The sequence below is a fragment of the Lithobates pipiens genome, unplaced genomic scaffold (assembly GCF_037356315.1).
Source record: "Lithobates pipiens isolate NorthernLeopardFrog02 unplaced genomic scaffold, aLitPip1_a1.2 Scaffold_18, whole genome shotgun sequence".
Taxonomy (NCBI): domain Eukaryota; kingdom Metazoa; phylum Chordata; class Amphibia; order Anura; family Ranidae; genus Lithobates; species Lithobates pipiens.
Window position 1 is genome coordinate 603,594,363 of NW_027507758.1, and position 14,131 is coordinate 603,608,493.

A 14,131-nucleotide genomic window follows, 5' to 3' on the forward strand; every position below is an offset into this window, starting at 1 on the left:
AGAGATGGACCTGTCCCACATCTATCCATTCCATGCATGTGCTTCCACTGTGGAGACACTTATAAATTTGTAGTGTTAGGACTGCAAGCAACGCAGGGTGCCGTGACGAGGCCTTGCAGCTTTCACATGCATTTGCAAATGTGTGCTAACTAAACCCCTGCTTTTAACAGACAGTTAAGACAGGTTCATTTGGTTGGTCAGCAGACTGGTTGGCGAGTTGAGCTATGGAATTGTCTTTGTTTTATATGAAAGCAGGAGAGAAAAAGCTGCAGGGGTTGACCCTCACTGTTGGAGCACATGTACTGGAGGAAGAGCCAACAATACTGATTGATGGAGGGGAGGGGTTGCAGGGGTTGACCCTCACTGTTGGAAGACGTGCTGGATGAAGAGCCAACAATACTGATTGATGGAGGGGAGGGATTGCAGGGGTTGACCCTCACTGTTGGAGCACGTGTGCTGGAGGAAGAGCCAACAATACTGATAAAAGAAGGGTAGGAGTCGCAGGGGTAGGACCCTCACTGTTGGAGCTTGTGCACATGTACCTTGGAGGAAGCGCCGACAATTCTGTCAGAAGAAAAAGCTCCGTGGGGGATGACCCTCCACTGTCAAAGCTTGTTCGCCTAAGGAAATACCAACAATACTGAAAGCAGGAGAAAAGGAGCTTGAAGGGGTTGGCCCTCACTGTTGGAGCTTGTGCGCCAGAGGAAGCAATGACAAGGTTTAATGCAGGAGGAAAGGAGCTGTAGAAGCTTTCCACTCTCAGAGCGTGTGTGCTGAAGGACGTGTCAAAAAAAGTTGCATGGGAAGGAGCTGCAGGGGTTGGCCCTCACTATGGGGTCTGTGATCCAGAAGAACCCCCGACAATGCTGAAAGCAGGAGGAAAAGAGCTAAAGGGGCTGGCTCACACTGTTGGAGCATGTGTGCATGTGTGTGGAAGGAAGCACCAAGAATGCTGGAAGCAGTTGGTAAGGAGCTATGGGTGTTGGCCCTCACTATTGGAGCTTGTGCACCAGAGAAAGCACCAAGAATGCTGAAAGCAGTAGGAAGGGGGAGCTTACTATCGGAGTTTGTGCACTGGAGAAAGCGATACTGAAAGTAGGAAGGAGCAGCAAGTGTTGGCCCTCACTGATGAAGCATGTGTACCATAGGAAGCATGGGGGGTGTAGAGGTTGGTCCTCTTAGTTGGATCGTGTGCACATGTGCTTTGGAGGAAATGCCAACATTTCTGAAAGCAGGAGGGGTGGAGCTGTCAGGACTGGCCTTCACCATTGGAGCTTATGCACATGTGCGTGCGCCCAAGGAAGTGCCAACAACTCTGAAAGCAGGAAGGAATGAACTGTAAATGTTGGCCCTTACTGTTGGAGCTAGCACGCCCTAGGGAGCACCGATGCTAATAATAATAATGGGCCAACTCACTTTTTGCAATTCTACTCAAAAGGGACACCTTTTCCATTTGTCATACACACCAAAGAACATGGAGGATCCACAGACCACATAAGGAAATAAAGAGACATGAGATACCTCTGCACTCGGTAAACTCGGGTCCATGGTGGAACCAGAGCCAAGATCCTGGCCACCAAGTCCACCAACGTGCTGGGAGAATAACTGCGGTATCTTCCGGTTTTCCACAGCTCATACAGGCCAGTGCCGCGGATGACCAACGTTGGATACAGCTTCATGCCATCTGGCCGGAAGGCGGGGTTCTCGAAGAATTCCTGAGAAAGGAGATGAGATGGTCACCATGAAATATTGCAATGTTGTCTATTGTAAACACATCATAAGACAAAAAGGGCAATGTTACAGAATAATTCTTAGCAAACACTGGGAGCACTATATGCGTTCCAAAATACTTTATGGAAGTACATTCTGCATGCCCTTGTGCCCCACTGCCACTCCCTCCCTCACATAGTTGGCGGCAACTTCTGTGCTGTGTAATTACAGAAGCTACTATAAAAAATAAATAAAAAAAAACAGACTGGCTGATGCAGTGTTTATAAACATTGCTCAGGAGCTAGAGAGATGCAAAGTTTATTAAAATTGATCACACAAGTGACAGATGATGAGCTTTAATCTGCATATGATAGCAGTAAAACTAAATACAATTTAACTACTTTTTAACTCTTTGTTTATCCTGAGCAGCGCAAAAATAAGCCCTCCTTCCCCTCAAGTATAATGTTTTTGAATATTTTTGTTTATTTCTATTTTTCTAAATAAATGTAACCTTTTCTTTTTCTTCATTTTTATTAGTTTGGTTTTCAAGGCCATCAATATTCACCTTATTTGCAGTCTCCTGCCATTCTGGGGAGTTTTAATGCCATGCAGCTCGAAACTTACAAACGATTAATTAAATTACATTGTTAGTGAAGTGAAGTTTACAGAAACCTATGTACGTCACCCCACCAGCCATGATCTGCCTGCATTGCATTGAAAAGCACAGGGACCTAGTGATGACATAACTGGCTCTAAAATAAGGTGTACAATAAAAACAAAAGGGGGGGAGGGGAGACCAGAAAAGGGGAAAAGGTAGTTGAACTGTATAAAGCAGAAAAGGAATATAAAAAGATATCCAAGGAATAGAGAATGCCAATCAGCAGTGTTCAATCTCTAATCAAGAAGTGGAAAATGAGGAGTTCTGTTGAAACCAAACCACGGTCAGGTAGACCAACTAAAATTTCTGCCACAACTGCCAGGAAATTGTTTGGGATGCAAAGAAAAACCCACAAATAACTTCAGGTGAAATACAGACCTCTTTGAAAATGTGTGGTGTGGCTGTTTCAAGATGCACAATAAGGAGGAACTTGAAGAAAGATGGGCTACGCGGTCAAGTCGCCAGAAGAAAACCATTACTCCACAAATGCCACAAAGTATCCCGCTTACAATACGCCAAAAAGCACAGAGACAAGACTCAAACCTTCTGGCACAAAGTTATTTGGAGTGATGAGACCAAAATTGAGCTTTTTGGCCACAATCATAAACACTACACTTGGAGGGAAGTCAACAAGGCCTATGATGAAAGGCACACCATACCTACTGTGAAACACGGAGGGTTGCTGATGTTTTGGGGATGTGTGAGCTACAAAGGCACAGGAAATTTGGTCAAAATCGATGGCAAGATGAATGCAGTATGTCATCAAAAAATACGCATGGGACGTACTTGGACATTCCAACATGACAATGATCCAAAACACAAGGCCAAGTTGTCCTGTCATTGGCTACAGCAGAATAAAGTGAAGGTTCTGGAGTGGCCATCTCAGTTTCCTGACCTCAATATCATTGAGCCACTCTGGGGAGAACTCAAACGTGCTGTTCATACAAGACAGCCCAAGAATTTACAGGAACTGGAGGCTTTTTGCCAAGAGGAATGGGCAGATTTACCATCTGAGAAGATAAAGAGCCTCATTCACAAATATCACAAAAGACTTCAACCTGGCATTGATGTTAAAGAGGGCAATACGTGGTATTAAGAACTGGGGTATGTAAACTTTTGGTCAGGGTAATTTGGGTAGTTTCTGTTGTGATTATGATTTAAAAAGAGTAAACATAGTTGATTGATAATAAATAGCTTCAGCCAGAAAATGTCCAAATTGGGCCCAAAGTGTCAATATAATGGTGGCCACCATTATTTTAATTTTATTTTTATATTATAAAAATTATTTTTTATAGCTTCTTTAGCAAGGCAGTGGTCGTCTTGGAGGTGTGTTTGAGGTTGTCATGTTGGAATACTGCCCTGCGGCCCAGTCTCTGAAGGGAGGAGATCATGCTCTGCTTCAGTATGTCACAGTACATGTTGGCATTCATGGTTCCCTCAATGAACTGTAGCTCCCCAGTGCCGGCAGCACTCGTGCAGCCCCAGACCATGACACTCCCACCACCATGCTTGACTGTAGGCAAGACACACTTGTCTTTGTACTCCTCACCTGGTTGCCGCCACACATGCTTCACACCATCTGAACCAAATAAGTTTATCTTGGTCTCATCAGACCACAGGACATGGGTCCAGTAATCCATGTCCTTAGTCTGCTTGTCTTCAAACTGCGGGCTTTCTTGTGCTTTATCTTTAGAAGAGGCTTCATTCTGTGAATACAGCCATGCAGACCAATTTGATTCAGTGTGCGGCGTATGGTCTCAGCACTGACAGGCTGACCCCCCACCCCTTCAACCTCTGCAGCAATGTTGGCAGCACTCATACGTCTATTTCCCAAAGACAACCTGTGGATATGATGCTGAGCACGTGCACTCAACTTCTTTGGTCGACCATGGGGAGGCCTGTTCTGAGTGGAACCTGTCCTGTTAAACCGCTGAATGGTCTTGGCCACCATGCTGCAGCTCAGTTTCAGGGTCTTGGCAATCTTCTTATAGCCTAGGCCAGTGATGGCGAACCTTGGCACTCCAGATGTTTTGGAACTACATTTCCCATGATGCTGCACTACACTGCAGAGTGCCAGAGCATCATGGGAAATGTAGTTCCAAAACATCTGGGGTGCCAAGGTTCGCCATCACTGGCCTAGGCCATCTTTATGTAGAGCAACAATTCCTTATTTCAGATCCTCAGAGAGTTCTTTGACATGAGGTGCCATGATGAACTTCCAGTGACCAGTATGAGAGAGTGAGAGTGATAACACCAAATTTAACACGCCTGCTCCCCATTCTCACCTGAGACCTTGTAACACTAACGAGTCACATGACACCAGGGAGGGAAAATGGCTAATTGGGCCCAATTTGGACATTTTCACTTGGGGGGTGTACTCACTTTTGTTGCCAGTGGTTTAGACAATAATGGCTGTGTGTTGAGTTATTTTGAGGGGACAGCAAATTTACACTGTTATACAAGCTGTACACTCACTACTTTACATTGTAGCAAAGTGTCATTTCTTCAGTGTTGTCACATGAAAAGATAGAAGAAAATATTTACAAAAATGTGAGGGGTGTACTCACTTTTGTGAGATACTGTATATACATATATCTACACACACACACACAGAGTATATATACATACATATACACACTGTAGATCTATCTATATACAAAATATCTATTTATACATAGGTAGATATATATATATATATATATATATATATATATATATAGATCTACAGTGTGTATATTTATGTATATACACACACTGTGTGTATATTTATGTATATATACACACTGTGTATATTTATGTATATATACACACTGTATATATATATATATATATATATATATATATACACACATATATATATATACACACATATATATATATACACACATATATATATATACACACATATATATATATATATATATATATATATATATATACATACATACACACACACACACACACATATAATATTTTATATGTATAGAAAATATTATATGTGTTTGTTAAATGAAGTGAAATTATTACTGTTATTATAAAAAAAATATATATATATATATTATATATACACACACACACACTAGATTGTAAGCTCCTTGAGGGTAGGCACTGATGTGAATGTACAATGTATATGTAAAGCGCCACGTAAACTGACAGCGCTATATAAATACCTTAAATAATCATTTTATATATATATATATATATATATATATATATATATATATATATATATATATATAAATAAATGTTATAATAACAGTAATAATAAAAAAATATCTATTTTTTTCTAATATACAACTATTCTTATTTATATATAAATAAAAGTAAAATAATAAATTAAAAAAAAAACATTAAAAATTCATAAAATTATTTAAAATATTACTTTTTCATTAAACTGATTAATAAAAAATATGACTCCGCAGGTGAAGATCCCACAGCCAGGGGTGTCTCCTGGGGTGTCCCCAATCCCATTTTTATACGGGGGGTAATGTGCTGTTTTAATTTTACTGGTCCAGAGATTTTAGGAAGCATGCATGTATACATCCGGAACGCAGATCAGACCGCCGTCACAATAATGTCACCACTGATGTCCCCGGATCATAAACGGGCGATTTATCATCCGCGGCTCGGCAGTTAATGCGTCTGTCAGTTTCCTGGCTTCATAGACATCAATTATACTGGAAGCGAGGGAAGACGGCAAAGTTTACATTTCCCCGTAGGAGACTGCCGTCACATCACAGAAGCGCGGGCGAGCGGCCGGGGGGATTAGTTCCCGCATTTACGACGCTACAGACTGGATTATATTACAGAGGCTGCTGCATCACAACCAAACCGCTGTGAATATGGAAATTGGGAATTTCATCAACACCCGCAGACAGAAACTGGAGGGAGAAAAATCAAAGCACAAAATGATGGTCATTGATGGGATTCTGTTTTTCACTGCTGATCTTTAATCTGCTTATATTTTGCTTTCCCCGTATCGTCCCACCCCCTCCAACCCCCAGCACCCCCCCCCCGTCACCCCCCTCCAACCCCGTCACCCCCCCCCCCCCAGCACCCCCCCCCCATCAACATGCTGATGGAATTATTAAAATCAAACCTTCCCATTTTTATTACATGCCTTATATTAGATCCAGCGGTGTCATCACTGGGTCTCTGTGCTTCTCTATGTACTGTAATGTTCTGTATGTGTCTCTAAGGCCAGAGGTCAGGTTTAAAGTGGGTGGAAACCCTAACATGATCCATGCACTGTTAAAATGAAACTGCTTTTTTTTTTCTTTTTTTTTTAATAATCCAGCTTTCATTTTTTTTTTTTATTCTTTTATTGCGGCTGATCTCCTCCAGCCTCTTTCACCCACTTCCTGTCTACATGCACTCCCTCTAGTGTTGGCTTTGTGCCATTGCTCTGGATAGTGACATCGCTGGATTGTGGCTCTGCAATGTGAATCAGAACGGCGGCCGATAATCCCTACTAGGGACACACGGTGACAACCCCGGTGCACAATTGGGAGGCAGTTGTCACTTCATAACAGGAAGTCCCTGAACAAGGGCCTTCATGGCATTATTTCAATAAAAATAGCAAATAAAAAAAAAATTTCAATTTTTTTTAAATTCCATAAAATCAAAGGCTTACATGAGATGTTAACGCTTGAACATTAGATCTCCTTGACTGTCAACTTTTTACATGCAAGCACCTAAAATTGGCCTTGTTATGCCCTGTACAGCAGCAGAGTTCAGAGGAAGAGAAGCAGCACAAGGAGCCAATTAACTTTAGCCAATCAGTTGTTCTGCATGCTTATAGGAGGAGAGAGCAGAGTGACAGAGATGAGCTGCCTCTCCTTACACTGCCCAATCACAGGCTGGGGGAGGGACCAGACCTGTAACTGTCACTTAACACCCAAAAGTGGAACTTCCGCTCATTTGTCTCCTACCCCCCAGTGCCACATTTGGCACCTTTCGGGTGGTGGAGGGGGTCTTTGACGGGTATCCTGTTCCCACTTCCCGGAGCCACAACCGTGGCCCATGACGTCACCGCTCGGCTCTCTCCTGCTCCCGTTGTCGCCGGGCCAGTAGGAAAGAGGAGCAGGGACCCCTGCGCATGCACAGTAGGAAAGAGGAGCAGGGACCCCTGCGCATGCACAGTAGGAAAGAGGAGCAGGGACCCCTGCGCATGCACAGTAGGAAAGAGGAGCAGGGACCCCTGCGCATGCACAGTAGGAAAGAGGAGCGGGGGCCCTGCGCATGCGCAATAGGGTTCCCGGCGTGAAGCCGTAATGGTGCACTGCCGGGTTCCCTCACCCGCAATGGTGGCGGCAGCACCCCGACAGTTGATGGAAACATCAGGTAAGTGTCCAATAATTAAAAGACAGAAGCTGCAGTATATGTAGCTGCTGGGTTTTCATTTTTGCAGCGGTGGACGGACTTCCACTTTAACCACCTTCAGACCGGACCATTTTGCTGGTAAATGACCAGAGGTCTTTTTACAATTTGGCACTGCGCTGCTTTAACTGGTAATTGCGCGGTCATGCAATGTTGTACCCAAACAAAATTTGCGTCCTTTTCTTCCCACAAATAGAGCTTTCTTTTGATGGTATTTGATTGCCTCTGCGATTTTTATTTTTTGCGATATAAACGTAAAAAGACCGCAAATTTTGAAAAAAAATGATATTTTCTACTTTTTGTTATTAGAAAAATCCAATAAACTCAATTTTAGTCATACATTTAGGCCAAAATGTATTCAGCCACATGTCTTTGGTAAAAAAAAAGTCAATAATTGTATATTTATTGGTTTGCGCAAAAGTTGTCACATCTACAAACTAAGGTACGTTTTCTGGAATTTACGCAGCTTTTAGTTTACGACTGCCTATCTCATTTCTTGAGGTGCTAAAATGGCAGGGCAGTACAAAACCCCCCCAAATGACCCCATTTTGGAAAGTAGACACCCTAAGGAAATTGATAAGTGGCATGTTGAGCCCATTGAATATTTTATTTTTTTGCCTCAAGCGATTGAAAAATTTTTTTTTTTTTTTTTACACAAAGTTGTCACTAAATGATATATTGCTCACACATGCTATGGGCATATGTGAAATGACACCCCAAAATAAATTCTGCTGCTTCTCCTGAGTACGGGGATACCACATATGTGGGACTTTTTGGGAGCCTAGCCGCGTACGGGGCCCCGAAAACCAAGAACCGCCTTCAGGTTTTCTAAGGGCGTAAATATTTGACTTCACTCCTCACTACCTATTACAGTTTTGAAGGCCATAAAATGCCAAGATGGCACAAAACCCCCACAAATGACCCCATTTTAGAAAGTAGACACCCCAAGCTATTTGCTGAGAGGCATGTTGAGTCCATGGAATATTTTATATTTTGCCACAAGTTGCGGGAAAATTACAAACTTTTTTTTTTTTTTTTTTCACAAAGTTGTCACTAAATGATATATCGCTCACGCATGCCATGGGCATATGTGAAATGACACCCCAAAATAAATTCTGCTGCTTCTCCTGAGTACGGGGATACCACATATGTGGGACTTTTTGGGAGCCTAGCCGCGTACGGGGCCCCGAAAACCAAGCACCGCCTTCAGGCTTTCTAAGGGCGTTACAGTTTTGAAGGCCATAAAATGCCAAGATGGCACAAACCCCCCCCAAATGACCCCATTTTGGAAAGTAGACACCCCTAAATTTAGGGGTACACTAGTGAGACTAGGTAATAAATGGCGGGTGCCCTGAAACTATAAAAAAAATAATTAACCAACCAGCGTCACCTGTAACAGTTATATGGTGATCACTGGTGAAAGGGTTAACTAGGGGGCAATCAGGGGGCTTTATGCGGTAGTATATGGGGGTCTCTGGCGCTATAAAAAGCTGCGGCGAACCTAAATACCTACCTGCCTAACTAGCGTCACCTGTGACACTAATACAGTGATCAGAAAAACGATCGCTTATTAGGCTGGGTTCACACTGGAGCAATGCGGGAACGCCACGAATCCGCGGCGGGTTCCCGCATCACATGCCTCCCGGCGGCAGTTCACACTGCCCTATGCGAACTGCTGGGAGTGTCAGTGAAATGTTAATGACACCCCCAGATCAGTTCGCATATCGCAGTGCGATCTGCAAACTCGGATCGCATGGTGTGAACACCCATGCGATCCGATTCTGCTGCGGACCAAAAAAAGGGTCCCGTGCGAGTTTGCGGCGGGTGCGACGGGTGCGACACGAATTCAGCCATACTATCTGTATGGCTGAACTCGAATCGCACAGAGATCGGATGTGATTTGCACTGCAGTGCGGTGCGAATCACATCCGTTCTCATAAACCGCTGCAATGTGAACCCAGCCTTAGTGACACTGGCGACGGGGGGTGATCACGGGGTTAAACCTTTATTGGGGGGGTTAGGGGGGTACCTTAGAACTAAAGGGGGCTAACCCTAACTGCCCTAACAGTTATTACAGTCACAAATGACACCCGCCGGGTGATCAGGGGGTTAAACCTTTATTAGGTAATAAATGGCGGGTGCCCTGAAACTATAAAAAAATAACTAACCAACCAGCGTCACCTGTAACAGTTATATGGTGATCACTGGTGAAAGGGTTAACTAGGGGGCAATCAGGGGGCTTTATGCGGTAGTATATGGGGGTCCCTGGCGCTATAAAAAGCTGCGGCGAACCTAAATACCTACCTGCCTAACTAGCGTCACCTGTGACACTAATACAGCGATCAGAAAAACTATCGCTTATTAGGCTGGGTTCACACTGGAGCGATGCGGGAACGCCATGAATCCGCGGCGGGTTCCCGCATCGCATGCCTCCCGGCGGCAGTTCACACTGCCCTATGCGAACTGCTGGGAGTGTCAGTGAAATGTTAATGACACCCCCAGATCAGTTCGCATATCGCAGTGCGATCTGCAAACTCGGATCGCATGGTGTGAACACCCATGCGATCCGATTCTGCTGCGGGCCAAAAAAAGGGTCCCGTGCTAATTTGCGGCGGGTGCGGCGGGTGCGACACGAATTCAGCCATACTATCTGTATGGCTGAACTCGAATCGCACAGAGATCAGATGTGATTTGCACTGCAGTGCGGTACGAATCACATTCGTTCTCATAAACCGCTGCAATGTGAACCCAGCCTTAGTGACACTGGCGACGGGGGGTGATCACGGGGTTAAACCTTTATTGGGGGGGTTAGGGGGGTACCTTAGAACTAAAGGGGGCTAACCCTAACTGCCCTAACAGTTATTACAGTCACAAATGACACCCGCCGGGTGATCAGGGGGTTAAACCTTTATTAGGTAATAAATGGCGGGTGCCCTGAAACTATAAAAAAATAACTAACCAACCAGCGTCACCTGTAACAGTTATATGGTGATCACTGGTGAAAGGGTTAACTAGGGGGCAATCAGGGGGCTTTATGCGGTAGTATATGGGGGTCCCTGGCGCTATAAAAAGCTGCGGCGAACCTAAATACCTACCTGCCTAACTAGCGTCACCTGTGACACTAATACAGCGATCAGAAAAACTATCGCTTATTAGGCTGGGTTCACACTGGAGCGATGCGGGAACGCCATGAATCCGCGGCGGGTTCCCGCATCGCATGCCTCCCGGCGGCAGTTCACACTGCCCTATGCGAACTGCTGGGAGTGTCAGTGAAATGTTAATGACACCCCCAGATCAGTTCGCATATCGCAGTGCGATCTGCAAACTCGGATCGCATGGTGTGAACACCCATGCGATCCGATTCTGCTGCGGGCCAAAAAAAGGGTCCCGTGCTAATTTGCGGCGGGTGCGACACGAATTCAGCCATACTATCTGTATGGCTGAACTCGAATCGCACAGAGATCGGATGTGATTTGCACTGCAGTGCGGTACGAATCACATTCGTTCTCATAAACCGCTGCAATGTGAACCCAGCCTTAGTGACACTGGCGACGGGGGGTGATCACGGGGTTAAACCTTTATTGGGGGGGTTAGGGGGGCACATTAGAACTAAAGGGGGCTAACCCTAACTGCCCTAACAGTTATTACAGTCACAAATGACACCAATGCAAAAAAAAAAAAAAAGCAATTGGTGTCACTGTGACTGGGGGGGCAGGGGTAATTGGGGGGTGATCGGGGGGTAAAGGGGGGGGTGTGAGTGTGCCTGGCATGTTCTACTGTATGTGTGGTGTGTTGGTGCAACTCACCGAACCTCTCTCCTCGGTGCCGGAATGAAAAATACCGACACGGAGGAGAGAATACATCACTTCCTCTCCTGTGTTTACATTACAGGAGAGGAAATGATGTCACGGGACATTTTCATTCGTCGGGAGCGATCGCGAGGGGGTGGCCATGAATGAATGGCCGTCCCCTCGTCCAGGATCGCTCCCGAACGAACACCGACCGCCGACCGGCAGGCAGGCAAGGACGTACATGTAAGCCCTTATGCCTGCCCGTGCCATTCTGTCGACGTACATCGTCGTGCGGCGGTCGGGAAGTGGTTAAGCTATATATAGCTTTTTTGATCCCGTGCTGATTTTGTACGTTTGCCCACCAACAAAGAAATGATCAGTCTATAACAGCCGTTCTCAACCTTTTCAACACAGAGGAACCCTTGAAATAGTTCTCCAGTCTCGGGGAACCCCTGCTAAAAATGAGAAATCCACAACTCATGATACATTAGTGTGATGGTCAGTGGGAAGAATGGTCCTTACACTTGAGGTCATTGGGAAGAATTACCTCCTTACAGATAGCTAAAAAGATCAATGGTGTTGGTGGGAATCTGGTGGGAATCCCACCTCTCAGTGGGAATCTGAGAGGCAGAAATGGCCCAATGCTGAAGGAACCCCTAGCAACCTTTGGAGGAACCCTGGTTGAGAATCACTGCTCTATAATTTAATGGTAGGTTTATTTTCACAGTGAGAGACAGAACAAAAAAAAAAAAAAAAAATATCCAGAAAAAACACATTTCAAAAAAGTTATTAGCTTTTTACTGAGTGAAATAAGTATTTGATCCCCTATCAATCAGAAAGATTTTTGGCCTCAAGGTGTCTGCTTTACAGGTAACAAGCTGAGATTAGGAGCACTCGCAAAAAGGGTCCTAAATCTCAGCTTTTTACCCGTATAAAAGACACAGAACTCAAGGGAAGCACAAGAGTCATCTTTATTTTATTGAACACTTGGTCATTCTGGAGCTTCACTATTTTTTACAACACTTTTATTGTTTTTTTTGGACTCACTTATGGTTTTCAGTGCTAACTAATTTTTTACCGGTTGTGGTTGGTATAATTCATACACCCCTTTTGTGGGTGGTTCACTTACCACAAATTTGATTGGATACATACTGAAAAATCTATGCTCTGTACCATTTAACGGACCGGAATTTTTTGTTGTTTTTTTGGTGTACATGGTGTCATTCACAGCATTAATTAGTTACGTGTCTATATATGTATATAGTACACACACACACATACAAATTATATATATATATATATATATATATATATATATACACACACACACACACACACACACATACGTGCGTGTGTGTATATAATATATATACACACATACATATAAATACACACACATTTATATATATATATATATATATATATATATATATATATACATATACATAAATATACACACACACACACACACACACACACACACACATATATATCTATATACACACACACACACACACACACACACACACACACACACACACATATATATATACACACACACACATACATACATACATACACACATATATATACACACACCAGGGCTCTACAAACCCCAGGCGCCAGGTCGCCAATGTGACCAGAAATCGCAATCTGGCGCCTAAGCTGCCACCAGCCCTCTCACTATCGATGCCCCAGACATGCAGAGCATTAACACTGACTGCCGTCCTCCTCCCTCCTCCACACTCAGCGGCGCCGCGCTAAGTGTGTGAAACTGACACGCAACGGAGAGAGGAGGATCTGTCAGATTTCAGCTTGATGTCGGGGTGGGCAGGACCTGGCCGGAGTGGGCGGGACCCGGTGTCTTATCATAGAAGGTCCCCCATCAGATAGCGTCCGCCGTGTACTGCACATGCGCAGTACACAGCAACACAGATTCCGAAAATAGCCGAGGATGAACAGCGCCTGCGCCGTGAGTCCAGGTTCTAGCCCCACCATCCAAGTGGACATAGAGTAGGAATAAAAAAAAAGAGCCGAGCGCAGCGAGGCCGAGCCCGAAGCGTGGCAAGCGCAGCTCACCCGCGAGGGGCAGTCTAATTTTCACAACCCTATGTCCGCTTGGATGGTGGAGCTACCACCTCCACTCACGGCGCAGGCGCCGTTCAGCTTCGGAAATTTTACGAAGCTTCTTCTGCCCCGTACTGCACATGCGCAGTACGGGGCGGACGCTATATGATGGCCAGACTGAATATGCCAGAACACCGGCAGCTATCAAACACCAGCCAATGGGATCTGGGCAGGCTGCTACGTGTATGTGGCCCCGCCCCTTTTCTTAAGCAGCCCAATAGTTGGCTGGTGTTCGATAGCTGCTGAGTGCCGCCCACCCCGACTGGGTCCCGCCCACCCCAACATCAAGCTCAAATCTGACAGATCCCACCTCTCTGTTACTTGTAAGGGTCCCGCCCATTCCGACATTAAGCTCAATTCTGACAGCTCCTCTGTTACATTTCAGTAACAGAGTGCTCTGTGTGAAACCTGCCAGTGCCACCTGCGAGCGCCAACCAGTGTCACCGCCAATCAATGCCACCTGCCA

At 44.9% G+C, this 14,131-nt stretch overlaps 1 protein-coding gene across 1 annotated transcript in view; it reads right to left on the minus strand.

Moving 5' to 3' along the window:
- The window catches only part of ELP3 (elongator acetyltransferase complex subunit 3), a 200,674-nt gene that overhangs the window by 57,631 nt on the left and 128,912 nt on the right, over positions 1-14,131 (minus strand). Inside the window, exon 10 of the mRNA XM_077489256.1 lies at positions 1,522-1,715. Within this exon, the coding sequence (XP_077345382.1) occupies positions 1,522-1,715 (194 nt within the window). The remainder of the gene's footprint in view (positions 1-1,521; positions 1,716-14,131) is intronic.